Raw genomic sequence first — 26423 nt, 5'->3', positions numbered from 1 at the left:
CGGCCGGTATGGTCCACCAAGGACTTAGGTACGGCCCGTCTCTCAGAGACCAACAGTTAACGACGACAACACTAACTGTCATACGCAAGGTCGCGAGTTAGCGGGCATAACTATTGCGGCCGAAACATTGGTCCTTCGAGCCGGATACCAGATTTCGGATTTCGGTATACAACAATCGGTTACGGAAGTTCAAGCAGCGATCCGTGAAGTGAATCTGAGCAATTCATCGGAACAGGACTGTTTTCTACAATTCACGTCACGACCCTGCCGATCATCGATTCAGGAGAAGTCAGGCGAAATATCAAGTCGCAACTTTGTGTCAACTGGGTGACATTGTACATCGGTCGGAGATACAAGGGTGATTGCGGTTCAGTGGACCTTTACATCTATCAAAGGTGAAGAGGAGTAGCAAGGTCCAGCGGGAACGGGTGTAATAATAGTTCACAAAATCCACAATTCGGAAAGGATTCACCGAATCAATTCATCGGAGCGATTCATCATATCGGGAACCAGCACGGCTTGCTGATTCATCATCGCAGCAATTGTCATCGGGCATAACGGCTACCGGTCCATAGGAGTGAGCATCACCGGTGTCCTAGTCCTGAGAGTAAGTCCTTTCCAACAAATTCGACTTGCGTATTTTATATTTTGGCGGAAGTTCGAATGTGTCATGGGAAAGGAAAAGAGTGGGGAGACGTTTCGTCCGGGGCCCGCTAGAGGACTCATCAGTAAGGCTATCCTAGCGGGCCCTTGCCTTAGACGTAAGGGTAGGACGAAGTCTCGGTGTATATATAGGGATCGGAACGGATCGGCTACTAGCGGGAAGAGGAGCCCTCTGCTGGCGGGTCTGGAGGTAGCCGCCACGATATATTGTAATCATGGAGGCTGAATTAAAATCTTTAGTTAGTGAGCGTGGTATGATTAAGGCAGCGCTTACGCGGTTAAAAAAGTTCTTTAAAGAACTCACGGCTGAAACTTCCATAGGTTCATTGCAAAAAAGGCTTGAAGCGAATTTGGGATTGTACGATAACTTCAATAGAGTGCAAAGCAAGATTGAATTGTTTGTAATGGGCACAGAAGCGGCAGCTGCTCATGAGATCGAACGGGAGGTATTTGAGGCTACATATTTCGATTTAATTGCGGAAGTAGAGGCGTATATTGCATCTGCACGGTCATCGGGTAAAACTCAAGGATCCTCAAGTTCACAATTCTCATCTGCCGTGTCTTCCCTTGCAACCCCCGCACAGCTAGCCGTAAAATTACCGACTATTCAGCTGCCGTCATTTGACGGTAATTATAGCGACTGGGTGAAATTCTGGGACACGTTTCTTTCGCTAATTGATAGCAATGATCTATTATCTGATCTTCAAAAATTTCACTATCTGCATACCTCATTAAAGGGAGCTGCTGCTGCTCGTGTGATTCAGTCTCTTGGAATTTCGGACGCTAATTATAAGTTGGCACGGGATGCTTTAAAAACTCGTTATGAGGATTCGACGACATTGTTAAAACATCATGTCAATGCGTTGCTGGACTTAGCTCCAGTTTCAAAACAATCGCGAGCGACATTGCGGGAATTTATAGATGATGCGAATAATCATCTAGCGGCTTTACAATCATTGGCCAGTCCTACAGAAGTTTGGGATACCCTGGTTGTCCAAATACTGTCCAGAAAATTAGATGTGATTTCTTTGAGAGAATGGGAGAAGCAGATAGTAACTTCTTCCGGGAAGATTACATTTAAACATTTTGTAGAATTTTTTTCTCGCGGAGGATAGGTCGCGATACCTCGAAAATATTGCAACTACGCAGGTAGGAGCAGGAGGGTTTGAATGGCGGTCACAAGGTTCGGGCGTTCGTAAATTTGAAAGGTTGACCACTCACGTTTCTAGTGCCAGCTCACAATGCTCATGTTGCCGCGGTAATCATCCATTATACAAATGTGACAAATTTAAGAAGCTTAATCTTAACGACAAAAAGGAAATAGTTCAAAACTCTCAACGATGCTACAAATGTTTGGAAACCGGGCATCGGGTACAGAACTGTACACGACGGAATTGCTCTATATGTGATAGGAGGCATCATTCTCTATTACATCGTGATAGTAAGATCAAACATACTGAGAAGGAGAATGATGATAAGCAGGAATTGTCACCTAATACATCGCAACAGTCATGCATCGCAAATATTGCTAGTGACTCGGTTGACTATACCATTTTATCGACTGCCATTGTGTATATAGAAGATTGTAAGGGTCAAAGGCAGGAGTGTAGATTATTATTAGATTCCGGATCTCAAACTAATTTCATAACGCTTGAATTTAGCAAAAAATTGGGAATACCATCTATTCCAGTAAAAACGAGGGATTCAGGATTAGGAAGAATTCCGAACTCAATCAAAGGTCGGGTAGAGTTAAAGCTGTTTTCCAAATGCAATAATTTTCGGTCTAATATCTCTTGTTTAACTATCAATAACATAACGGAGGACATGCTAATATGCCTCTAAACAGATCAGCAATATCAGTACCAACAAATATATTTCTGGCGAATTCGCATTTTGACAGTTGCAGAAGAGTAGATATGCTCGTCGGCGCTGGTCTATTTTGGAAGGTTTTGTGTGTCGGTCAACACAAAGCCGGGCCTGAGCTATTATGGCAGAAGACTCAGTTCGGTTGGGTTCTAGGGGGAAAATTGACCTGGCCAGCTAGCCACGCGCCGAATCTCACGAATAGATGTAATTTGCAGGTAGTTACAAATTCCGAATTGCAAGGTCAGCTAGAAAGATTTTGGAAGATAGAAGAGTTACCGCGTACTAATAATCAAATAGATGACTGTGAAGCGCACTTCTTAGAAACAGCTCATCGGGATTCGAGCGGCCGGTACGTAGTTAGCATTCCATTCAAGGATAACCTTACTAAGTTAGGCAATTCACGCGACCAAGCTGAAAGGCGTTTGCTTGCGTTAGAGCGAAGAATGGTCAGGCAGCCTGAACTGCGGGAACAATATGTTCAATTCATGAATGAGTATGAGACTCTGGGACACATGTCCCAAGTTTCGGATACATATAATGCTTCTGAGTTAAATTATTATCTCCCTCATCACGCCGTCTATAAGCATAGCAGTACAACAACAAAACTTCGTGTAGTATTTGATGGTTCGACTAAATCATCTTCAGGTCTTGCATTAACACGTTAAGCGCCACGCCGAATTTTTGCGCCTTTCCGTTGAAGCCACAGTTAGCCGTCAGGCGGGCCCTACCGGGCAGCGCGCCGATAGGCGAGCCAGAGTATAAACAGATAACGGGTAACGTAACCCGGGTTGAGGACCGGAGCTTGTCTTCGTATGTTTATCTTTCCACTTGCAGATAAACTGTACTCGAGAGCCTGTCATTTTCTGATCGTAATAAATACTATGTATATACTTTGTTTATATCCTTATAGTCCCTTCTCCTTGGTAGAAGATAAAAAAGCAATCAATGAATGCTACGAGGCGTATAAATAAGTATTCTATTCTATTCCTTGAAGCATTGACCAAACAAAAACCGATATCGCATAATTTAAATGTTCAGTCTCACAAATACGCAAGGACCGACACACGCGCCGCGATAGAAGAACGAAAAATCTGTCGCCGGTCCGCAGGGACCGGCGTGGCCTGAATGGAAAGTCTAGCGCCGGTCCCTAGGGACCGGCGTGGCGCTTAACGTGTTAAACAACACACAATTGGTAGGTCCCACGGTGCAAAGCGATCTATTCTCAATATTAATTAGATTCCGTTTGCATAAATATGTTTTGAGTGCTGATATAGCTAAGATGTATAGGCAGGTGTTGGTTGAGGTTAAAGATAGGCGGATCCAACGGATTCTGTGGAGAAGGAATACGACAGATCCGATTCAGACATATGAACTAAACACGGTGACATACGGTACAGCTTCCGCAACATTTCTTGCAACACGAGTATTGCACCAAGTCGGCCTTGAATGTGCGGAACGTTTACTGGAAACTAGTAGAATTATAATTAATGATTTCTATGTTGACGATCTGCTGACCGGTACGGAAACCATTTTGGATGCACAAAAATTGAGGGATGAAATAACGAATATTTTAGAACAGGCCGGGTTTCAGTTGCGGAAATGGGTAACAAATAGTCCAAACATTTTAAAAAACAATTTAGAGCCTGTTGAGGAAAAGGAAATTAGCATCGATAAGGATCCAAAGACACTTGGTTTATTATGGTCACCAGACGAGGATCTACTCAGATTTTCTTTGTCATTCGAGAAACATAGACGAGTTACAAAACGCGTTATTCTTTCGGAAATAGCCCAGATTTTTGACCCGTTGGGAATCATAGGGCCAATTATCACGCGGGCGAAGATAATCATGCAGGAATTATGGCAATTAAAAACAGGCTGGGACGAATCGATTTCTCAGGAGTTGCATACTCAATGGCAGCAGTATCGCAATGATTTACAGGAATTAGTTTCATTAAAAATTCCGCGTGGCGTAGCAATGGGTAAGCTTGAAAGCACTGAATTACATGGCTTTTCGGACGCATCGGAAAGGGCTTACGGGGCGTGTGTCTATCTTCGGTCCTTGACGACGTCAGGTATTTGGGAAGTACGCTTGCTTTGTGCAAAATCAAGGGTTGCGCCCTTAAAAACAATTTCTGTGCCTCGGTTAGAGCTTTGCGGGGCATTACTACTAGCTCAATTAGTAGACAAGGTAAAGCGTGCTTTAAGCATGCCAATAAATAGCATTCGTTATTGGTCGGACTCTACTGTTACGCTCACTTGGCTAAAACAATCTCCAAGTAGATGGAACACTTTCGTAGCCAACAGGGTATCGGAGATACAGGTATTGAGTGATAGTGAGCATTGGTATCATGTAGCTTCACAAGATAATCCAGCGGACATGATATCCCGCGGTACAGCACCTTCTTTCTTGGCGTCCGCTGACATTTGGTGGGCAGGTCCGGCATGGCTATCAATGGATTGCAAGCATTGGCCTGAATCAAAGATCCAAACGGTCGACGCACCCGAAGAGAGGCAGGTAAATACTACCATGGTTGTTTTTAAAATAGCAGATGATAGTATATTTAAAAGGTTTTCCAGTTATTCACGTTTGGTGCGAGTAACTGCTTATTGTTTGAGATTCTTTAATAATTTACGGGGATTGCACAAATCCAAGTCAAATTAAATTTACAAAACAAGGGCATTAGCTATTGCGGAGTTGCGTTTAGCAGAAGAAACTTTGTTGCGCCTTGCGCAGGAAGAAGGTTTTTCGGAAGAGCTATCCGCACTACAGAAAACGCAATCGCTTCCCAGATCAAGTACATTGCTTTCGCTTAACCTTTTTCTGGATAGTGGAGGATTAATCAGGATGGGCGGTAGGTTAGGTAAGGCTCCTATAGTATATTCAAAAAAACATCCTGTTATACTACCGCGAAAGCATCCACTAACGGATTTAATTATCAGGTATGAACATATTAGACTTTTGCATGCAGGTAGCGAACTTGTAACGGCTTCGCTGCGCGAAAAATATTGGCCGTTGGCTTGTAGGCAAAATATAAGGCGCATAGTTAGGAGTTGCGTAAAATGTTTCAAAGTGAATCCGCGGGGTATAGAATGTATCATGGGTGAGCTACCTGCTGCTCGAGTGACACCGGCGCGGGCATTTCATACCTGCGGTATTGATTATGCGGGTCCCTTTCTCACTAAGGAAAGAACGAGAAGTAAGGTGACTACGAAATCTTATTTGTGCGTATTCGTATGTTTTGTTACCAAAGCTGTTCACCTGGAATTAGCCACAGATCTCAGCACGGAGGCATTTCTGAATTGTTTTAGAAGATTCATAGCACGTAGGGGTCGATCCCACTGTATTGTTACGGATAACGGAACAAATTTTATTGGAGCTCGAAACGAGCTAAAGGAATTAGGAACATTGTTAAATAGTAACAAATATAATTCAAAAATTTCGAACTTGTTAAGCGAAGAGCGTGTAGAGTGGCGACTGAGTCCTCCACATGCGCCTCATTTTGGAGGATTATGGGAGAGTGGAGTAGAATCAGCCAAATACCATTTAAAGCGAATTATCGGCGAACAGCGGCTAACGTTCGAAGAATTATACACATTGTTAACGCAAGTCGAATCTTGTCTAAATTCACGACCAATAAGTCCAATATCATCCGATCCAAATGATTTAAATCCTCTCACTCCTGGGCATTTTTTAATAGGTGATGCTCCCACCGCATTACCAAGTCCTGATCTCACGGACATATTAAGACGAATCGATTAAGCAGATTTCAACTAATACAACAGATGTTCCAGCATTTCTGGCAGCGTTGGAAAAGGGAATATTTGCATCAGTTGCAGCAGCGCTCTAAATGGCGTACATCTTCACCACAGGCATTGGAAGTTGGTACCTTGGTTCTTATCAAGGAAGATAATCTGCCACCATTGCGTTGGCGTTTGGGCAGGATCAAGGAGCTTCATCTTGGTACTGATGGTGGAGCACGAGTAGCGACAGTCAAAACTGCGGATGGCATATTCAAGAGGCCAGTTGCAAAATTATGCATGCTACCTATAGAGGACACCGACTCCAAATCAGATGTCAATGATTCGAATATTGATAAAATCTAGATTATATTGTATATATTTATATTTATTAGTTAGCGGTTGTATGTATTGTATATATTGTGAGTTCTATTTTTAGGATAAGTTCGTAACCATTAGCTATTATTTTGAACATGCACAGCTTGTTCAAGGTGGGCGGAATGTTGGCGACGCGGGCCAACAAGATTTATAGCACCATTGTAGGCGCAGCGGACAACGGATTCGCATCTGGCAAGCGGGTGGCAAGGCCTGCGTATTTTTTCCAACGGGTTTTAGAACCAAGGCGTCATAAACCCGAAATTTCCAAGCGGCGAAAGGAGCGGACCATCTTATCGGTTTTCGGGGATGCAAACGCAGGCCTTGGGTTTTTCCCACGTGCTTGCCAGACTTCCGTCCCCCGAAGGAGTACGTCCTAGACGCTGGGGCCCCACCCCCTTCTGCGTAACTGCGTCATTTTTTGGGGGAAAAGCGAAAAACGGTCGGGGGCGGTTCGGTCCCTTCCGCGAAGTCAGCGGCGACTTCGGACACGGCGCACGGAAGGAACCTCACTTCTCAAAAAACCCTGACAAGCGGCACATCGGAACACACCAACGGTGGTGTCATACGCAAGGTCGCGAGTTAGCGGGCATAACTATTGCGGCCGAAACAAAAGTTTTAGAAACATATTGTTAAACAATAGAGGCATAAAAGTAGTAAAAAAATTTTTTAAATTTAATTTTATAATTTAATTTATAACTTAATTTTATAAGCCGTTCGAATACTTATACGGCGTGAAAACTTGATGTTTTCTTTTACATTTTTTTAATTATGTAGAACAACTTTTTATACTAAATCGCAAGTTTTTTGTATATTTTGACATTTAAATACTATACTCTAATATACCGTAAAGAATTCTTTCCCTTCAATATAACTCTAGTGTTCGAATACTTTCGTGGAAGAGTGCACATAACATTCGTGAAGTCACGGCTGCTTCGGAAGCCTCGTATGTCGTGAAAAACAATATGCAGTCGACTGCAGAATATTAAAAATTCCTCTACTACAACTTAAAAGTGGACGTTCTGAGTACGGCTGTGGCATAAATCGGACTTTTAGGGAACATAATTTACCACTTCCGATCTGCTCACGTCGATAGTAAGGACTTTCAGAACTTGTCTCTTCTTGTTTAACCTCTGCCCAACGCAAAGGAAGTAAAAAAGGTCTAGAAGTAGGGAGCGTCGCTTCGCGTTGCTCTCAATTGCTGTTACTCCTGTTTTCCTTTCTTCGCCGTTGAAATGGTGGACCAAAACGCGAAATAGTTGGCTAAAAGACAATTTTTCGAAGTTATAGGTATGGTTCAAATGAGTTACGATATCATTAGAGTACAATTCGATGTACAAGAAACAATAAATTAGCTGGAAAAAATAATTATAAAAATAATTTTTCAGAATTTATATGGCTTGGCTCATAATGCAGTTATGTTACGATTGTGTTTAATCTGATTGTTTGCAACACATTTGATTTTTGGAAATGGTACACCTATGATTAATTAAAAAGTTATTTGTGTTGGTATAAATTCTTATGATCGTAAATTTGTGAAGGAAAAATGTTGTACATGCATGCACGCTCATTTTACATGGAAACTATTCGTAGATGTGCAAAAACGATATTTAAAATCAAAATCTTGCGCATGTTTGCAGAAAAAATAACATATGCTAGTATGATATACATAACCAATTATTGTACTTTTATTAATTTTATTTGGGTAAACTATTTCTCTTATGTATTTGAAAAATATACGATACGATAAATACCAATGATTTAGTTATTGTTAATTTTTCTAATAAGGTTCTCATTTGCAACGGTAAAATTGCTGAATCTCTTTATTGTATACAGTGGCGAGCAAAAACGTAAGCACACAACGCGTTACATTACTGATTAATCGAATAATACTAATATATTTTACATTAAATAATTCGATAAATGGAATCAAAATTTTCATTTCAAATGAAAAATTAAGTAACAATAATTAGTAACAATAACATACAATAAATTTAAGGTAAATAGATATGCGATGCCATGTTTATAGTTTTGCACGCTGCCTAAGATCTAAAGGAAGTGATAATAACAGAGGTCGATCCGAATTGTAAACAAACATACTTATACCTGAAAGTTGCTATAAACTGTGACATCCAGGAAACGTTAATTCGGTTCAGTAATTTGTTTTGAAATAAAAAGGCAATATGAAACCGTTAAGTGAAAATAAAAAAAATTCTATTATTTCGTTATGTAATAAAAGATATTCTTTACGACAAATCACTCAAGCATGTCAAGTATCTCATGCAGTTGTTGAGAAAATAAGAAAAAGTTAAATGTGTGCTCCGTCACAACAAGTAAACATAGAAATCCGCAACTTGTTCCTGATTGAGGTGCTCGTGAAATTGCATACATTATTCACTTAGATTTTTAGAAATCGTTACTCGAAAACTCGATATAATTGGCACAAAGTGGATAGTTTGTCGTGCTTTAAAAAAAATTAGATTAAAAGCACGGAGGTGTTTCGATCATGTGTTAGAGGTGTTTAGTTAAAATAGGGTGTATGATGCGTAAAGAGCAACAATAGATAAGCATTCTAGAAAGTCTATATAAAGTCATTATAAAATCTAATCAGAAACAAATTGTATACCATCATGGCAGAGATCCAAAACACACGACGAAATTAGAAACAAAATTGGATCGCAAACCAAAATATTCTGCATTGGAATGACCTACTCACAATCTCAATATCAATTACGAATGAGAATTTATGATCGATTGTGAAAGTGAAACTGACACAGTACGAAGAACCTCAGTTAGATATAACCGAACAAGTATATAACAAGTGTGGTACAACATTGAGCCAGAAATTATCCATGATTTGATAGATCAATAGCTAGTAACAAAGAAAAAAGGACACAATATTATTTTAGTACACCTATGTAAAAAAAATATTGTTATTCATAAAAGAGGTTGATCATTTTTCATTTAAAATAATCAACTAATAATTTTGATTGCCTTTATCCAATTATTTCCTGTGAAATATAATAGTATTGCCTAATTAATTAATAATGTAATGTCGTGTGCTTACGCTTTTACTCGTCATTGAAAGTGGGAATGTTTGGTAAAGTAACTATACTAAACTTTTTTCATAGTTGAAAAAGTTGAAAATCCACAACTTATATTGTATGTCTAGAAAGATTTTAACAGTGATTTCCTCTGTGAAATAAATATTAAGTACAAAGAATTTCAAAATTATCGTTTAGATACTGAAAAATTGTTCGTGCACTTACTGTACGGGACAAAATTAATGTAAAGTTAACGTAATTTTTTATTTATTTTACATTACGACCAAGGATCAAGGTTTTGTTTCTATACAGGAAAAATACCACTATAGACATACACAAATGAAATAGAATTGAATTTCGCCAGTCTAAACAATTTTACTTGAAGGAAAATAATTTTTATGGAAGTACAGTGAATCAACATAATAGCACATTTAATTAAAAATTATGTGTAGCAATAAGTCAACAAATGATATTAATGCTTCATATTTTGTGGCTCCTCCTTATACAGTTTTTTAGCAGTATTTTGTTCTAAGTTCTCCTACTCATGTTGAATACATTTTATTTTATTCGGTAATGATTTGAAATTGTCCTATATCCTTGCATGAACCTACAGCTAGGTTAAAGATTTCCACAACAATTTTCAATGATGCAACCTTGCTAGCGAATCCAAAACGCGACTTTTTTCTCGAGAAAAGTACTGTTTTACTGCTTTCGCAGTATGTGATGTGGTTATAAGCGATATGTACTCCCCTCCAAAAGTATTAGGACACTCATAGAAAATTAAATAAATTTGAAAAATCGATAGAAAGTTGTTATAATTTCTTCAATTTATTTCAAAGTTAATTGTATTAAACTGTAAGAAGTACATACATATACATATATCTACATATTTCTTGCATTATAATAAAAATATTTTTAAAGATAAAATTGATATTAAATAGGAATTAATAAATAATAATTAAAATTAATATTTTCAAGTAAAAAAATCTCCTTATCTAATAATTCAATTACATAACTAAAAGGTTGTAAAATTCCTAAAATCCCCATATCCTTATTACGTCCCTAACGATTTTGGATATATCCTAAAACTTTCCGTTCAAATAAAGTTAAAAATGCTAGTCTTATTATTATTATTATTAACAATAATAAAAAAAGCAAACAATTATAAAATACTATCTTTTTTAAAATTATTATCTAAATATTATTATATGTAATCAAATTCTAAATTTAATGCACTTTTTCTGCCAAGATAAATTATTACATATAATAATAATAGTTTAATATATATAATTAGACCTTTCGTACAAAAATATAGAAATCAGATTAAAGATAGAGACCGATTTGGATTACACAGATCTGTACTCAAATCATGTAAGATATTGAAAGTCGGACAGACTTAATATTTAAAATTCTGCATTTAAAATAATTCTTAATTCATAATCGAGGTCACAAACATCATTATTAATATGACCTCTCAAGATATGATGGTGTTATCCATCAGCTAATTTATCTATTTATCCATATTATTAAAAAAAAATATTTTCTTAGTTACAAACATTGATTACTGTTATCAACAGATGTTACTGTCATAAATTTTAATTAAATTAAAAAATTCTACATAGTCTTCTCGTTCACAAATTCTACTTAAGTATTTTAACTTAAAATTTAATTTATTTTTTTCATGTAAGGCAGTTTATATTTCATAAACCCCTTTATTCCCGCCTTTAATTAAAAGACAAATGATTATGCTACCTTCGTACAGTTAAAATACTGCAAGCTATTTACTCTCATCATTGAGTAGGACTCACATTAAATTTTAAACTAAAGCACATGTTTCTGTTAACCAGGTGAATATAATTATTTTGCCGAATTACTTCATATTATTTATTTATTAATTATTATATTTTATTTATAATTAATTTACTAATTTAATCATTATATTTCTACATAATGTTATTAAATATTTTTTTCTATAAGATATATTAAATTTAAAATTATATCTCAAATTAATTAATTAAATTTTATGACGAATTATATACCTGTGAAATAAATACGTATATATATATTTTTTATTTATTTATTTGAATATTATATTCTTTTTATATTATATATTTAAATATTACATTAAATTTAAAATTATTATACCTATATCCTAATGTGAAATATCAATTATTTACAGGTTCCTCTAATACGAATATAAAAGTCGCCAAATTATTTAATTTTAATGATTTACATTTAATTATTAACTTTTATATTATTATTTTATATTTATATTATAAATATTTTACCATAATTACACAATTTTATTTAATATAATACTTTATTTATACTACTAAAATTTTAAAAATTACAGAAATTAATTTGTAATAATAGTTTAACCGGCAATGCTGGCATTAAATTAAGCACATTTAAATATCTAACTCAAATTCTCATTTAAATATTAAATCTAATTTTTTTATATATATATGTATGTTATTTTATTAATGGAATTTAAATTTTTAATAAATTTTAATAATTGAACTAAAGCAATCCACTATTTAACTAAATCTTTGTAAACAAACAATACAAATTTATAAAATCTCAAAGTCACAACTTTAAATTTACAATAAATATTGATTTACAATAATATTATTACAATAATAATCAAACAAAACAAAATTTAATATTTAATTTTATATAAATTACTTAATTAAAATTATTATAAAAATTACTTTAAACAATTATCCCTCAAATAAATATTATTAAACAATTTTTATTATTTATATTATTTTATATTTATGTTATTTATATATTTTTATAATGTATGTTATATATTTATATTATTTTTTAGCCATATCTGTGTGTCAGCTATGTTTCCGCAGTCTCCATCCAATTAAAGCAGGATTTCGGAGGTAATTTATAGAATTTTATTTGTAACACAACTATGACAATATAGGGTAACAATAAAGTATAAAGTAAACAAAAACAGACATTGAAAGTATACTTATACTTACAAGAAAATAAAAGAATAGAATATAAAACATACTTATTGTTATTGCTCGTGGTGCTCCTTGTGAGCTTCGAGCCTTGTAGTATCTTGCACGTGGTGTGCCGACAAAAAACTCTAATTCGCTAACCGGGTGCTCTAACAACTAGCTTCCCGGGAGACCTCTGTATCCACTGACGACTCAGGGTGGATGAACAGCTCAGGACTGGTGGAATAACCGTGTGGCATCCACGAGGTCACCTCGGTTATCCCTACCTTTACTTAACCTAGGGTGGGCGGCAAGGAATTACGGTCCAATCACGGCAATCCCAAATCAAGTGAGACTGCCCCAAAACGGTGGGCCGGGAGTGGCGGGAGAGTGGCAAAATGACTCCCGCTAGACCTCCCGCGCTGATGGGCCTACGTACCCGAACAATGCCAGACCCAACCGTAGTTGACTGGACCGTACTCAAGGACCAGGAGACGTTATGACGGTGCCAGATGTGCCCGGGAACGGCCCGGGACAGACCCATACCGTCCGGGTACCCAAACACATGGCCCCTGCCATAAATCCTGGCCACTTGGCCGTAACACTTATACTAACATTATACTTATGTTTAAATTTATTTTAAAAATATTATAACATTTTATTAGTTTGAGATGGAATTCGTTAGAACATTTTAAACATAATTGGGGTAAGTCTGGATACTCAGGACAATAAGTTATAGTCTTTTGCAAATATTTTTGGCTTTGTGGCGCCGGGAAAGACTCTACCGATTAACGCTAGGCGTTCAACGTAAAGGAGAAGCCACAGAATATGAAGCAATAAATATCATTTTGTCCCATTATATTTCCATAAAAAGTTTTTTTTAAGTAAAATTGTTTAGACCGGTAAAATTCAATTCTACTTCATTTGTTTTGGTTATTTGACGTCGCCCCTATTTCGCAAATCCTAGAATGCGGTCGGAGACAAATCCGAAGGCGAAGTGTCGTAATTTTTTTACGGTAATGGTACGACAGGATTACAATTTAACGGTCAAATTCGTTAGCGGTACGAAACATAATACGGTGTGCTCGCACGCGGTATTGCAAAACACACAAGAACATGGTAATAGTCGAGGCAAGGTCGATACACACTCGTCAACATTGCAAGAATTCCCGATATCTTCCTAACTAGAGAATTCGAAATTCGTTCAACAGTCGCGAAGTGATCAGGAATCTCCGTCCTAACTGAAAAAAATAGAATAGAGAAATAGCGGCAATCGTTAGACCTCCCTGCGACGCAAAGTCCCCGAGAAAATCTTCCGGGCGCGATAGAAACGACACAAAATCCGTCAAAGGTTTCTAGCGGTGGAACAAACGACAACGTGAGGCGAGACTCACCTCCACGTCCACAAAATTATGAACTCTTTCGCACCTACTTCCAAGCCACTTCGCGAAAATCGACGAAATAACAATAATTGCGACTTACAGTTCCACAATCCCTCGCTTCCTCGTTTCCTCTTGATCTCCGATCCTGCGATTCAACATCTGACGCACTCTATTATCAGGACCCTCCACAGCTGTGGTCCTCCACGCCCGCACTACATTATTTGTGGTTCCCTAACAGTACTTTGCGACTATTCGGGATTCTAACACACGCGTTTATAACGGTAGTTCACTCGACAGTGAATGTTTGCGACTTTTGGCGACGACGAGAGCCGATCCTTTGTGCTCCCCATCCTACTCATTACCAGGTCTTAGCTGCGATTGGCCTGTCTAATCATGTGATACGAAAATTCGACAGGACTGTCTCAAGGAACGCGGTTAGCCCAAGCCGATTCGGGCTTTACAAATGTGATTGCTCCCGGTGACCAGGGGAGATCCGGTATCTCCTCAGGGCACATCCACATCACCCACATAAGAATCTTAATCGGCTTTTCGTCCCTGACGCTTACCTATAAATCGGTTTTTTAATCCGACTGGTACCTGCAAATCGGATGTCATGGCAACCGACAATTTGTTATCTATTATTGATGTAAAAGTGTTAGATTGCACTATTATAAGTATTCATATTATTATATAAGATACATTTCGCGATTAATAAACGAATGAAATGAAATGAAATGAAATGAAATGAAATGAGATGAAATGAGATGAAATGAGATGAAATGAGATGAAATGAGATGAAATCAGATGAAATGAGATGAAATGAGATGAAATGAGATGAAATGAGATGAAATCAGATGAAATGAGATGAAATGAGATGAAATGAGATGAAATCAGATGAAATGAGATGAAATGAGATGAAATGAGATGAAATAGATAAAATAGATATTGTTTAAGGCTAATGTTATAAAAATTTAAAAATGCTATTCAATTTAATTACCCTATAATAACAGAAAGCGAATAATATAGAAAGCACTTTCACAAAGTTTTTATCTAACATTTCTATAAGCAAACAAAAAAGCGTATATAAGTATTCGTGCTCGAAAGTCTAAGGCAAAACGGAGCCGCTATCAGAGAAATGTTTATGGCCGAATGACTGGTGAGACGTGTATAGGATGTTCAACCACTTCCGGTCGGTTTGTTGATCCGTCTGTGGGGTGACCCTAGTCTTCCACCTATGCGCAGGATACTTTGGGGTAGCCAGCATATTACAGTACGGTCCCAACTGGTGGCAGCCACGGGGTGTCATACAGAGAGGCTGGGCGAGGGGAACTGGTCGCAATTTTGCAACGTCTCAGTTTACAGTGATATCTTGTAAGTTCGCACAGTATCAAAGTCTTAGTTGCGAACCAAATATAAACTATGTTAATTTTAAAATGTACTATCTTTTTGTTCCTCACTGCATATCCCTGGCTTTATATGTACATCTTCGTCTATTTGTAAAGTTTTATTACCCGGACCTTTTATTGTAAAAGATTACATCTTAGCGATTAAAAGGTATAGTAGTAGAAGTAGATGGAAAAGTAAGCAATTCAAATTCAGACATTTTTTATAGATTAACACTCAACTCAGACGAACTTATTTCTTTATGTTACGAGGAAACAAAAAAACTTAAAATGGAATTTCACCTGAAGTGTTAGTATTACTTTCAAATGACCCCAGTCGACAAACAATGCAATTCTGATATGATTCAGATCTCTGAAACTAGTTTTATTTATATGCATTTTGTATTTCATTTTGTCTTATATTTGGTTAATTGTTTATAATATATATATTATTACTTATATTTGATATACATATGTACTATCAACACAAAATATATAACAACAAATAGTAGTACATATGTATATCAAATATAAGTAAAAAATATATAATTATGTTTATTTAATATTTATTTATATCTAATTAAAAACAACAACATTGTACAGAATATTCATAAATGTAAATAACATTATATTTACTTATATATAGAAACAAGTTATGAACATTATTATAATAACTTATTTGTTTTCAACGATATCAATATATTAAAAGAAAATTAAAAAATAAGTTATTAATTTTAATAAGTTATTTTATTTCGCCGACAATATTAATTAACAGACACAGTAGTCTCGGGATTCGGCTTCTTTTGCTTAATCTTTTTTAGCCTGGTTTCAAAGTTTAAGCTTGTGCTACAATAGATCATTGAATTTGTCTTGACACCAGCTAGGATATTATCAAATCAAAAATATATATTAACATTTAAAAAATCGGGATAACCAACATTATTTATAAACACAAATTTGTTTAGGGGTTCTGTAGGGGTAAGGGCGAATGTGAATAGTTTAGTATCCAACAGTGCGTAATATTTAATAAATAATATAAATATATATATATTTGCAAATAGTAACAATAACATTCTAATATATGGTAAAGTAAATAGTGGTCAACTTTTATTAAAAATATTGTTCTGCTAGATCATTGGAAATATTTTAAATATTGTGGTTTGTTTCGAAATTGGATGCGAGCGTGCAGTGCTCTGGATCGCGTAATTTTTGGCCAAAATTAAATAGTTTCTATTACCGAAATATGTTAAAGAAAATCGTACTCCTCTAATATTAAATAAGTAATGTGGACATACCAGAATTAATTATAAATCTTCTGAAAAAACGAACCAACAGGGCCGATATTTCAAGATCAAAAGCCAAAAGCCAGTGTTTATTGAAATTGTAAATAGTAAATAAGGACCACTGTCCACTTTGTTCGTCGCCTTTGACGAAGTCGAGCAAATGGATACAATTACGAGTCAAATTGACGCAACGTTGAAAATACAGTGACTCGCATTAATATTCGGACACGATATTATTAGAAGAATTATTGCTCCCTTTTATTGTTTATGATAGTATTATTGAATCAATTGTTTTCTCATATAAATAAAGCACTTCTTAAAGTAAGTAGAATCTTAAATTTTGTTTATTTATTGTACATGTTCTTTTGTATAATAAGCGATAAACAAGATCGTGACAAAATTTAACGTCGCAAAAATATTCGGACAGTGAATGAATTACATTAATTTGATATAAAATGAAAAACTTTTTAATCATGTTATCATAATATTAATATTTTGTCGGTTGACCCTTTTGTTTTATTACTTCATGTAATCGTTTGAGCTTATTACAGATGATTTTATTTAAATACTGCGGTGAAATCCGTTTCTATTCGTCTAACAATCGGATTTAAATCAGGCGATTGAGGAGGAGGATGCAGTACTTTTGGACAATTGTATAATAAATATTCCTGTACAATTCTGACCTTGTGTTTAGGATCATTGTCCTGATAAAACTTAAAACTGTACGTATACCCATATTTATAGCACTTGTAATTAAAATTTTTTTTAAATGTCCAAATATTTAATTTTGTCCATAATACTATCGATAAAAACTAGTTCACCTACACCTACAGACGAGATTTAATCCCACACTATTACACTCCTACCACCGTATTTCACTGTCGGTCTTAAATTTGAAATGTTTAATTCTGTATTTACTTTACGTCACACCATTTTTTGACTGTCGGATCCGTAAAGATTAAATTTGCTTTCATCCGAAAATATTACATCATTCCACGTATATTTAATTACAAAGTTATCCGACAAAAGTAATATTCCGGTTATCGAACTTTCAAAGGGTTACCTGTTCACAGGAAGAAACATTTCTTCTATAAATTAAAGTTAAGATATTGATATTTTGTTATGTTTATGTTTATTTTTATGTTTATGTTTATGTTTATTTCACAATGATAGTCATGCGGTACGGTTGACAGGTAAACGTAAGCCAATGTCGGTAGTGAAATAAACGTCGATGAAATTGTCGATGATTTCACCATGTCGATTAATTAATATTGTGCCATAATATTTGTGCCATGCAAATCAGCACGTGGAAAACATTCCATATCTCATGATTTCTTTTAATTTAAAAGCTGTTCTAAGTTGTAATAAGTTGTAGTCGTAGGATAGTCCGTAAAAGTTTTTTCGTAATCAAGAACGAAATATACAGGGTGTTCCACAATTACTTTAACAGCCGAAAATGAGGGGTAGCTGAGGTCATTTGAAGTAACTTTTTCCTTTGCGAAAATGCAATCTGCGGCTTTGTTTACGAGTTATTAACGAAAAACACTGACCAATGAGAGGAGAATTGGCGCCACCCTCCGCCGCGCCTCCAACCCGGGAGACGTGGTCTCAGGTGGTTGGCCGGAAAGCCAAAAAGGCGGCTGCCAAGGCCAACTGCGGCCGTGAATAAAAAAGGACGGGTGGTCCCGGCGGCCCCCAAGAAGTCACCCCTGCCTCCACGTCCGCCACGCACAGCCGCGGTTACCATAACGGTTCCGGCTGGCGTGGAGATGACGTACGCGCAGGCGATGGCCACTGCCAGGTCCAAAGTGGACCTGGCAGAAATTGGCATCGCCTCGCTGAGGCCGCGAAGGGCGGTGACCGGGGGGATAATTCTGGAGGTCCCTGGCACCGATGGAGCCGCCAAGGCCACCGTTCTCGCCACAAACGTGGCGGAAGCGCTGGCGGGAACTGGCGTAAGGGTCGCGCGTCCTGTCAAAAAAGTCGACCTAAAGGTGCGTGGCCTGGTCGATACGACCACGCCGGCAGAGGTCGCTGCGGCTATTGCCCGTGTGGGCGGGTGCAGCGAAGGGAACATTAATACCAGTGAAATCCGGTCTTCCCCCTCGGGATTGGGCACTCTCTGGGTCCGATGTCCTGCCGCGGCCGCGCGCAAGGTTGCGGTCGCGGGCCGGATTACTGTCGGCTGGACCCAGGCAGCCGTGGAGGCCCTGAGCGCCCGGCCTCTGCAGTGTTACCGCTGCCTTGGTGTTGGCCACCCCAGGCAGCGATGCACTGCTGCCGAGGATAGGTCCGACTGCTGTTATAGATGCGGCAGTCGGAACCATAAGGTGGCAGACTGTGCGGCCACGCCTAATTGCCCGCTTTGTGCGGGCGAGGGCAAGCCGTCTGGTCACCGCCTCGGCAGCCGGATGTGTCCTGTCAGTGCGTCTCGGTCTCGGCCACCGGCCAGATCGTGGATCCGGGTTGGAGAAGCCTGCGTCGAGGTGAAGTCCGAGTTGAAATATCTCGGACTGATCCTCGACAGCCGCTGGAGCTTCGATGCTCATCTCAACCGTCTCGTCCCCCGAGTCGAAAAGGCGGCGGCCTCTTTTGGCCGTCTGCTGCCCAACCTCGGGGGACCGGGAGATCTGGTGCGCCGCCTATACCTGGGCGTGGTGCGGTCTATGGCCTTATACGGTGCCCCAATTTGGGCGCCGTACGTGATGGCCAGCCGGCGCAACACGCGGTTGTTGCGTCGGCTGCAGAGGCGGATGGCCATCCGCCTCATAAGAGGTTACCGCACCACGTCTACCGTGGCGGCGCTGGCTCTGACGGGAGAACTTCCCTTCGAGCTTCAGGCGGCGGTGCGCGCCTATGTTTATAGGCGCACCAGCATCGCCAGCCGTGCTCGAGGGGCCCCGCCGGAGCGAGAGACGGTCGAGGGCTTCGAGCTCCGGGCCCGGCGACTAGCGCTCGCCAGATGCCGTGCCGAGCTTTGCTCCCACGCCGGCGAGCGCGTCCCCGGGGCTCTCCTGCCACACTTCACCACGTGGCGGGAGAGACGGTTCGGCAGGCTCTACTACCGAGCGACGCAGATGTTCACCGGGCAAGGCTGCTTCGGTGTCTACCTGTGTCGCATCGGGCGGGAAGCGACGACGGTGTGCCACCATTGTGGCGCGGAGGAAGACTCGGCGCAGCACACGCTGGAGGAATGTCCCGCCTTTTCAGCGTTGCGCCGAGTCCTAAAACGGGATGTCGGTCACGACCTCGTACTCTCTAGCCTAGTTGGGGCCATGCTGGAGAGCTCGGGGAAGTGGGCGGCAGCAATCTCTTTCTGCGAAGAGATAATGTCGCGGAAGGAGGCTGCCGAGCAGGATCGGGAACGAACCGATCCCGCCCGACGTGCCCGGGGACGGCGTGCGCGCCCACGCCGAGAAACCCCGGGCAGCTGAGAGTAGGCGGGCGGCGGGTGTACCAGAACATGCTGGTTTCATTGCTCGCCGCCCGCCAACAGAGGAGGACCTCCCCTGTTGGGAGTGGGTGATGACGAGTCGCCTCAAGGAGGCGAGGGTTATATGTGATCATCCGCTATACTCGTCATCCCCCCGGCGGCCGCTGTGATCAGGGCGGGGGCTCTGGTCACCTTTCGCACGGTCGCCGGGTCGGGGCGGTGCGAGGTGCGACCCCTCGCGCCGCTGAATCATATGGAATTAATGGGGGGAGGATTTATCTCCCCCTGGGACGCGGCCGGCCATACCATATCATCTTGATGGCCGGCCAGGCGAGGGGGAGCCGCGGTAGTGTCCTGTTGAATCGCCAGCGATTTGATCAGCGTCCTCAGGTCGCCGCGGAGGTTTTAGTGGGTCAAACCCCACACTACCCTCGTCCCGCTCCCCCGGGCGGGGCGGGGGTGTCTGGCGAGCAGATTTCCTCCACGTAAAATAAAAAAGAAGGTTATTGATAATATTGTTACGGCGACTTGTCCAAATCAAGTCGCTGTAATGTGAAACTGCCCTGTTGTGAGCAACTCCTTAAAGAAAAATAGAAGAGAGGGGTTGCCACGGAGGTGTTTTATCAACGGACAATCGAAGAGTCGGGATCGGACCGTCGAGCGATCAACACCATCTAATTCAAAGATCTCTAACATAATTTAATTTAATTGTATTATAGTTCGTGTTCTGTATTGTAAATAAAATGCCGCGACGCGGGAGAAGTGTAGTAATTCGTAACTTTGGGGGCTCGTCCGGGATCGAAGAATCGATCGGAAATGTCACGCCGGCATTGGAGATCCTGTTTGCAAACCTCCGACTCTCAATAAATTAAGCTCTCAAAAAACACAAACGTGTGAACGGAATTTAAAACGTCCCTTTACTTCCGAGGGAATGCTGGAACGGGCGACTGAACGGCATTCTGAACGAGTGGTTGGACATCAACGGGAGTTGCCGCATTGCTGGAGCTGTGGAAAGAAGGGCCACCTCCAACGGGATTGTTTAAAGAAAATAAGGAAGGAGTCTTCGCAGGGAAACTTCAAGAAGTCGGTATAATGGGGGATAGTCCGACTTCATCTTCCGTTTTTCCCCCTATCGTGCTGCGTTTGGAACCTATCCAGCGAGGGATTTTCTTCGTCGAAGGCATCGTTGGAGCGAAGAAAAGGAAAATCATCTTAGACACGGGCTCATCGGTTAACCTTCTACGGGAGACTTATGCTACAAGGCAGAATAGTTCGGCGAGCATGACAGGAGTGAAGATTTTTTCAGTCTCCGGTCAGAGATTACCGATTTTTGGTAAAAAGCATCTACCTGTTTCTATTGGAGAAGTCGAGACCGAAGAAGAGTTCTTCTTCGTCAGTATGATGGAAGAATGCATTTTGGGAATCGAATTTCTTAAAAAGCATGCCTGTCAACTGGACTTTACAAACGAGGTTCTTCATTTGAAAGGAATGCAAGTGCCGTTGCTGAAGTATGGAGAAGATTCGGCTACGAAGGAGATAAAGAAAAACAGGAATACATTAGTACCGGATCATCTTCAGGATCTTCATCAGAGATGTTCTATAAACCTGTTCGCAGAGCAAAAGAAAACTTTTGCCGAGTTATTGACGGAATTTGCAGATGTTTTTGCGAAAGATTCCGAAGAGATTCTGTAGATTTAGCTTGGGAAAATCACCAATTTGATATTGTACTTGCATTATTAAAAGCTGATTCAGATTTTCCTAATCACTTTGATCTAACTGTGTTAAATGAAGGAAATGTTCAGAAGGAATTTAAAGAATTTGTTGGAAAGAGAAATTCTTTACATGAACAAATTAAAGAAAACCATTTAGAGGATATTAAAGTTTATACGGATACTATTAGCGAATCGAAGCTTTGCTTAAATAGTGAAAGTCAATCGGCAATGTTTACAGCTATTGAAAAAAAAAGATTCGAAATTTTTGCGTTTCTTAAGTCCGCTGGATTCATGTTTAAAAATGAAGATGAAAAAGAATGCATAAATAAACTCTCTCAAGGAGAAAAAGATACTCTAAAAACAGAAATAATTTCTAAATTTCCTCAAATTGATCAAGGACATATTCTTTACCTAACATCAAAATCAAGATCAGAGAAACTCGTCGACAAAGAGCTAATCGAGAAACTTTATAGGTCTTTGGATGCTATTCCTGAAGTTTCAATAATTCTAAAAGTGATACAATATATAGATTGTCTTGACATAATTTTTGATTTTGATAATGACAATATTAGCGATATTAATCCTACTGCTTCAGAAAGTACAAAAGGAACTACTGATTATAAAGACGGTAGAATTTACTTAGCAGCTAAGATAGAAGAAAATAAGCTATTGGGTACTTTAGCTCAAGAGTTAACGCATCTTGCAATCTATATCCTATATAAAAATGGTTGTAATCCATATGACAATAATTTAGAAAATTGTGAAAAGCGAGCTTTTGAAACAATAACGGCGAATATTAAAGATACAAAATAGAATACAAAAGATATAGTTAAGGAGATACACAGTAATACTGAAGATAGTCCGCTCATAACACTAGCAAGAGCATTTACATATCCGGAGGATGAGCAGCAATCTGAACTAATTGTAAGTATTCCACATATACTTGCACGATATCATGATGAAGGAAGAAGATGGTTGCTTAATACAAATAAAGAAATCAAGTCGCTTTTTGAGTACTACACCGATCAAGCAAAAGGAGGAATAGCATATCGATGTAAGGAATTCATTGAAAACAGTTTTTTAATTAAGCCAAGGAATAGTGTACAAGTTCTTAATGAATATTTAGGAGAAATGAACAATATAATAAAATATGAGATGCATTTTGAAAATCCTATTGATCTTGATAACTTTCTAAGGTCAAACGAACAAGTTTTTCTTCTAAAAACAGAGAACACGTTGTTAAGCATTTTAAGTATTTATGAAAGCTTAACAATTGAGAATAGAAATTATCCAATACGAGATTGTCTTTTTTTAAAATTTAATTCTTATATGGAGAAGGGAGACAAAATCAACCACCTATACTATTCTGCAGCAGGAAAAATGCTATGCATAAGATATCCTTACGATTCAGATAAGGAAAGATTATCAGATGTTTTAAAAATTTTAAATACACTTTTAAAAGAAAAATCAGATAGAAAAGTCGTATTCATAATACCAGAAAGTAAAATAGAGGAATTTCATGAAATGAAAAGGGTGTTCACCAACAAATGTTATAAAGAAGCAACAGACCGCAAATTCACATTAAATGACCTAACTGAAGAATCACAGCAGAAACTCTTGGAACGAGAAGTAGTACTGCAAGGAGCAAAAATTAATTTGAAGAAATTAATTGGTAAGTGGGATAAAAATGCAAAACAAGTAATTGATGCCGAAACGTTAGAGGGACTTATTGTCAATAAAGTAATCAAGATAGGTAGTAGTCCATTAGGCACAACTGATTTAGAAGGAGCATATTCTGACTTAGTTGACGAAGTCAATATGAAAACTTTGGTTGATAAATTATTATCAGAAGAATCAAATGATATTTACATTATTAGTGGGATACCTAGCACAGTCAAAGAGAACAAGTTAATTGAATACCTAGTAAATGCAGATATAGATAATAGCAAAATACCAAAAGTGAATGATCTCAAAAGTCGAATAGCAATATTGAATCAAGATATTGACACAGCTATTGACAATAGAATACAAGTAGCTGGTGATCAATTTAAAAAAGAAGATTTTAAACAAATATGTCAGAACAATCGGGAAAGAAAGATTTATTGGATTAATGTAAAACATGAAGGTAGTGCATCTAAATTCATGCTAGAACAAATTTATAACCCTGACTTTTACTTAAAAAGTAACAGATTTAATAATGAAGTAATTATTGAAAAGAATGTAAAAGAACAGTTAGCGAGTCCTACACTTTCTGAAATATTTATTATCGGTGGCCGAAGCAAAAAGGAGGTCACAAGATGGCTTCAATTTAGTGATAATAAAGAACAAATAGAATTTGAAAGAAATTATAAGGATCATAGGATTAAGTTCCTAAATTCTCAACATAATATGCTAATTATTTTTGAAGAACTAGTTGTACAAAATTACGCCAAAACAGTTCATTTGCTTAAGTTTGAACAAGAACAGCTTATTTGGTGTAAAACTTATGGTTCATTAAAGAATTTGAGTAAATATAGAGGTAAAGACCATACAAATTCTAAACGTTTAATAAGAGAAGATGCGTTAATTATTGAAATTAAAGACGTTAAAGTAGTAATCATCGCTGGTGATCCAAGAATTGGAAAAACTACTACTTTGGTTAAGTTATACGAGTTACAGTATGTATTACAATCTGGCGCAAGAGAGTCGATTATTAAATCGCATTGGTTGATTACTGTCAATCTAAAAGATTACTTAGATGCAATAAGGGATATTGATTTTAATATACCAATACATATTAATATACCAATAACAGATTTTTTATTACAAGTTGATAAAAATATAAGCAATGATTTTGCCAGAAGATTATTAGGTATGGCGCTGGTAAGGCAGGATTTTGGAATGCCTTTATTAATAACATTTGATGGATTTGATGAAGTTTTAGATGAAGGGAATAGAGATAAAGTTATCACATTATTACAACGTTTAAAAGATAAAACTAAAGCTAAATTATGGATTACTACTCGTCTCCATTATGAGCATATTTTAGAGAGTGCAGTTTCAACATTTGCTATAAAGCTTGAACCAATTGGTGATGAAACAACGAGCGAATTCATTAAAGATCACTTAAATAATCATCGAAGTCTCATTTTAAGTCATGACAATTTTCAAAGTATCTTTGAAGATAGCGATGAAATAATAGAAAATACGAGGGTGCAAACATACACCATGGCATTCTTAAGTAAAATGCACGAAGTACAGGTAGCCCTCCTACAACACGGCATCTTATAACACGGTTTCGATATAACACGATTTCGTAAATTGCGGAAACCCTCCTACAACACGGTATCCTATAACACGGTTTCGCTCTAACACGATAAGAAAATTGCAAAAACCTTTGTACAGCACTGTACTTCTACAGCTGCGACGAGGCTTACCGTGGCCTGAAAACAAAAGTGTCTCACGCTGCTGGTTGGCAGTCTGCGTCAAGCCACGGTGTGTTAAAGAATAACTTTTTCGTCTTTAAGACATTAAGCTTCAGTCCCAAGCCATGTCCGTTAAAGATAAAAAACAACGTTCTAGAGGAAATTTATTTCTTTAGAAGTAAAGATACAAATCTTGGAGCGTCTTTTGAAAGGAGAAAAAGCATCTCACATTAGAAAAAGCCTTAATTTGGATGAAACAACAGTCCGGACTATCAAGAAAAATGAAAAAGAAAAAAGAAGTGCAGTTGCTGCAGGATCTTTGACATCCGCAAAACGTGCAGCTCGCTCCCGGGCGCCAATAATTGAGAAAATGGAAAAAGCACTCACCATTTGGACTGATGATTACTGTCAAAAAAGAATTCCATTAGATGGCAATATCATCAAACAAAAAGCACTAAATATTTACAAACATCTTAAAGAACAAGGAGAATCCTCTGTCAACCCAGATTTTGTGGCAAGTAAAGGTTATTCGAAAAATTCAAAAATCGTTTTGAGCAAGGATACACAGCAGATAAAGGGGCTTTGGTGGAAAAATACGCCCAGTAGAACCTTTATATCGAAAAAAGAAAACACAGCACCCGGATTTAAGGTGTCTAAAGATCGTCCAACGCTCCTTTTGTGCAGTAATGCATCGGGGGTCTTTATGACAAAACCCTTGTTAGTTTATAGATCTTTAAATTCTCGTGCACTTAAAGGCGTAAATAGAAACACCTTACCAGTATATTGGAAAGCAAATCCAAGAGCTTGGGTAACTGGAAATTTATTTAAAGATTAGTTCTTAAATTGTTTTGTGCCAAACGTTAAACGTTATTTAAGACAGAAAAATTTGAGCTTCAAGGCACTATTACTATTAGATAATGCTCCATGTCACCCACAACATTTGAATCATCCCAACGTCAAAATACTGTTCCTACCACCTAACACTACTTAGTTGCTCCAACCATTGGTTCAAGGTATTATTTATACCTTTAAAACGTATTACATAAGAAGAGCATTACAGTGGATTTTAGACGTAACCGATTCAAAATCAATTAATGTAATGGAAGCTTGGAAGAAATTTTCAATCAAGCACTATATCGACATCATATCTTTGTCGCTGAAAGAACTGAAAACATCAACGTTAAATG

General features: G+C 38.2%; 1 protein-coding gene across 1 annotated transcript; it reads left to right on the top strand.

Moving 5' to 3' along the window:
* The first annotated feature begins 878 nt into the window (after positions 1-878).
* On the top strand, positions 879-6633 carry LOC117225086 (uncharacterized). The gene is made up of 8 exons (XM_076521732.1): positions 879-1109; positions 1401-1715; positions 1813-2234; positions 2510-2878; positions 3175-3302; positions 3804-4508; positions 4884-5044; positions 6400-6633. Exons 1-8 carry the CDS (start codon positions 879-881, stop codon positions 6631-6633), a joined length of 2565 nt encoding a protein of 854 aa, XP_076377847.1.
* Positions 6634-26423: the final 19790 nt, after the last annotated feature.

Source organism: Megalopta genalis, chromosome 5 (genome assembly GCF_051020955.1).
Source record: "Megalopta genalis isolate 19385.01 chromosome 5, iyMegGena1_principal, whole genome shotgun sequence".
NCBI lineage: Eukaryota > Metazoa > Arthropoda > Insecta > Hymenoptera > Halictidae > Megalopta > Megalopta genalis.
The sequence above is the reverse complement of the archived record's forward strand: the minus strand, read 5'-3'. Positions and strand labels throughout refer to the sequence as shown.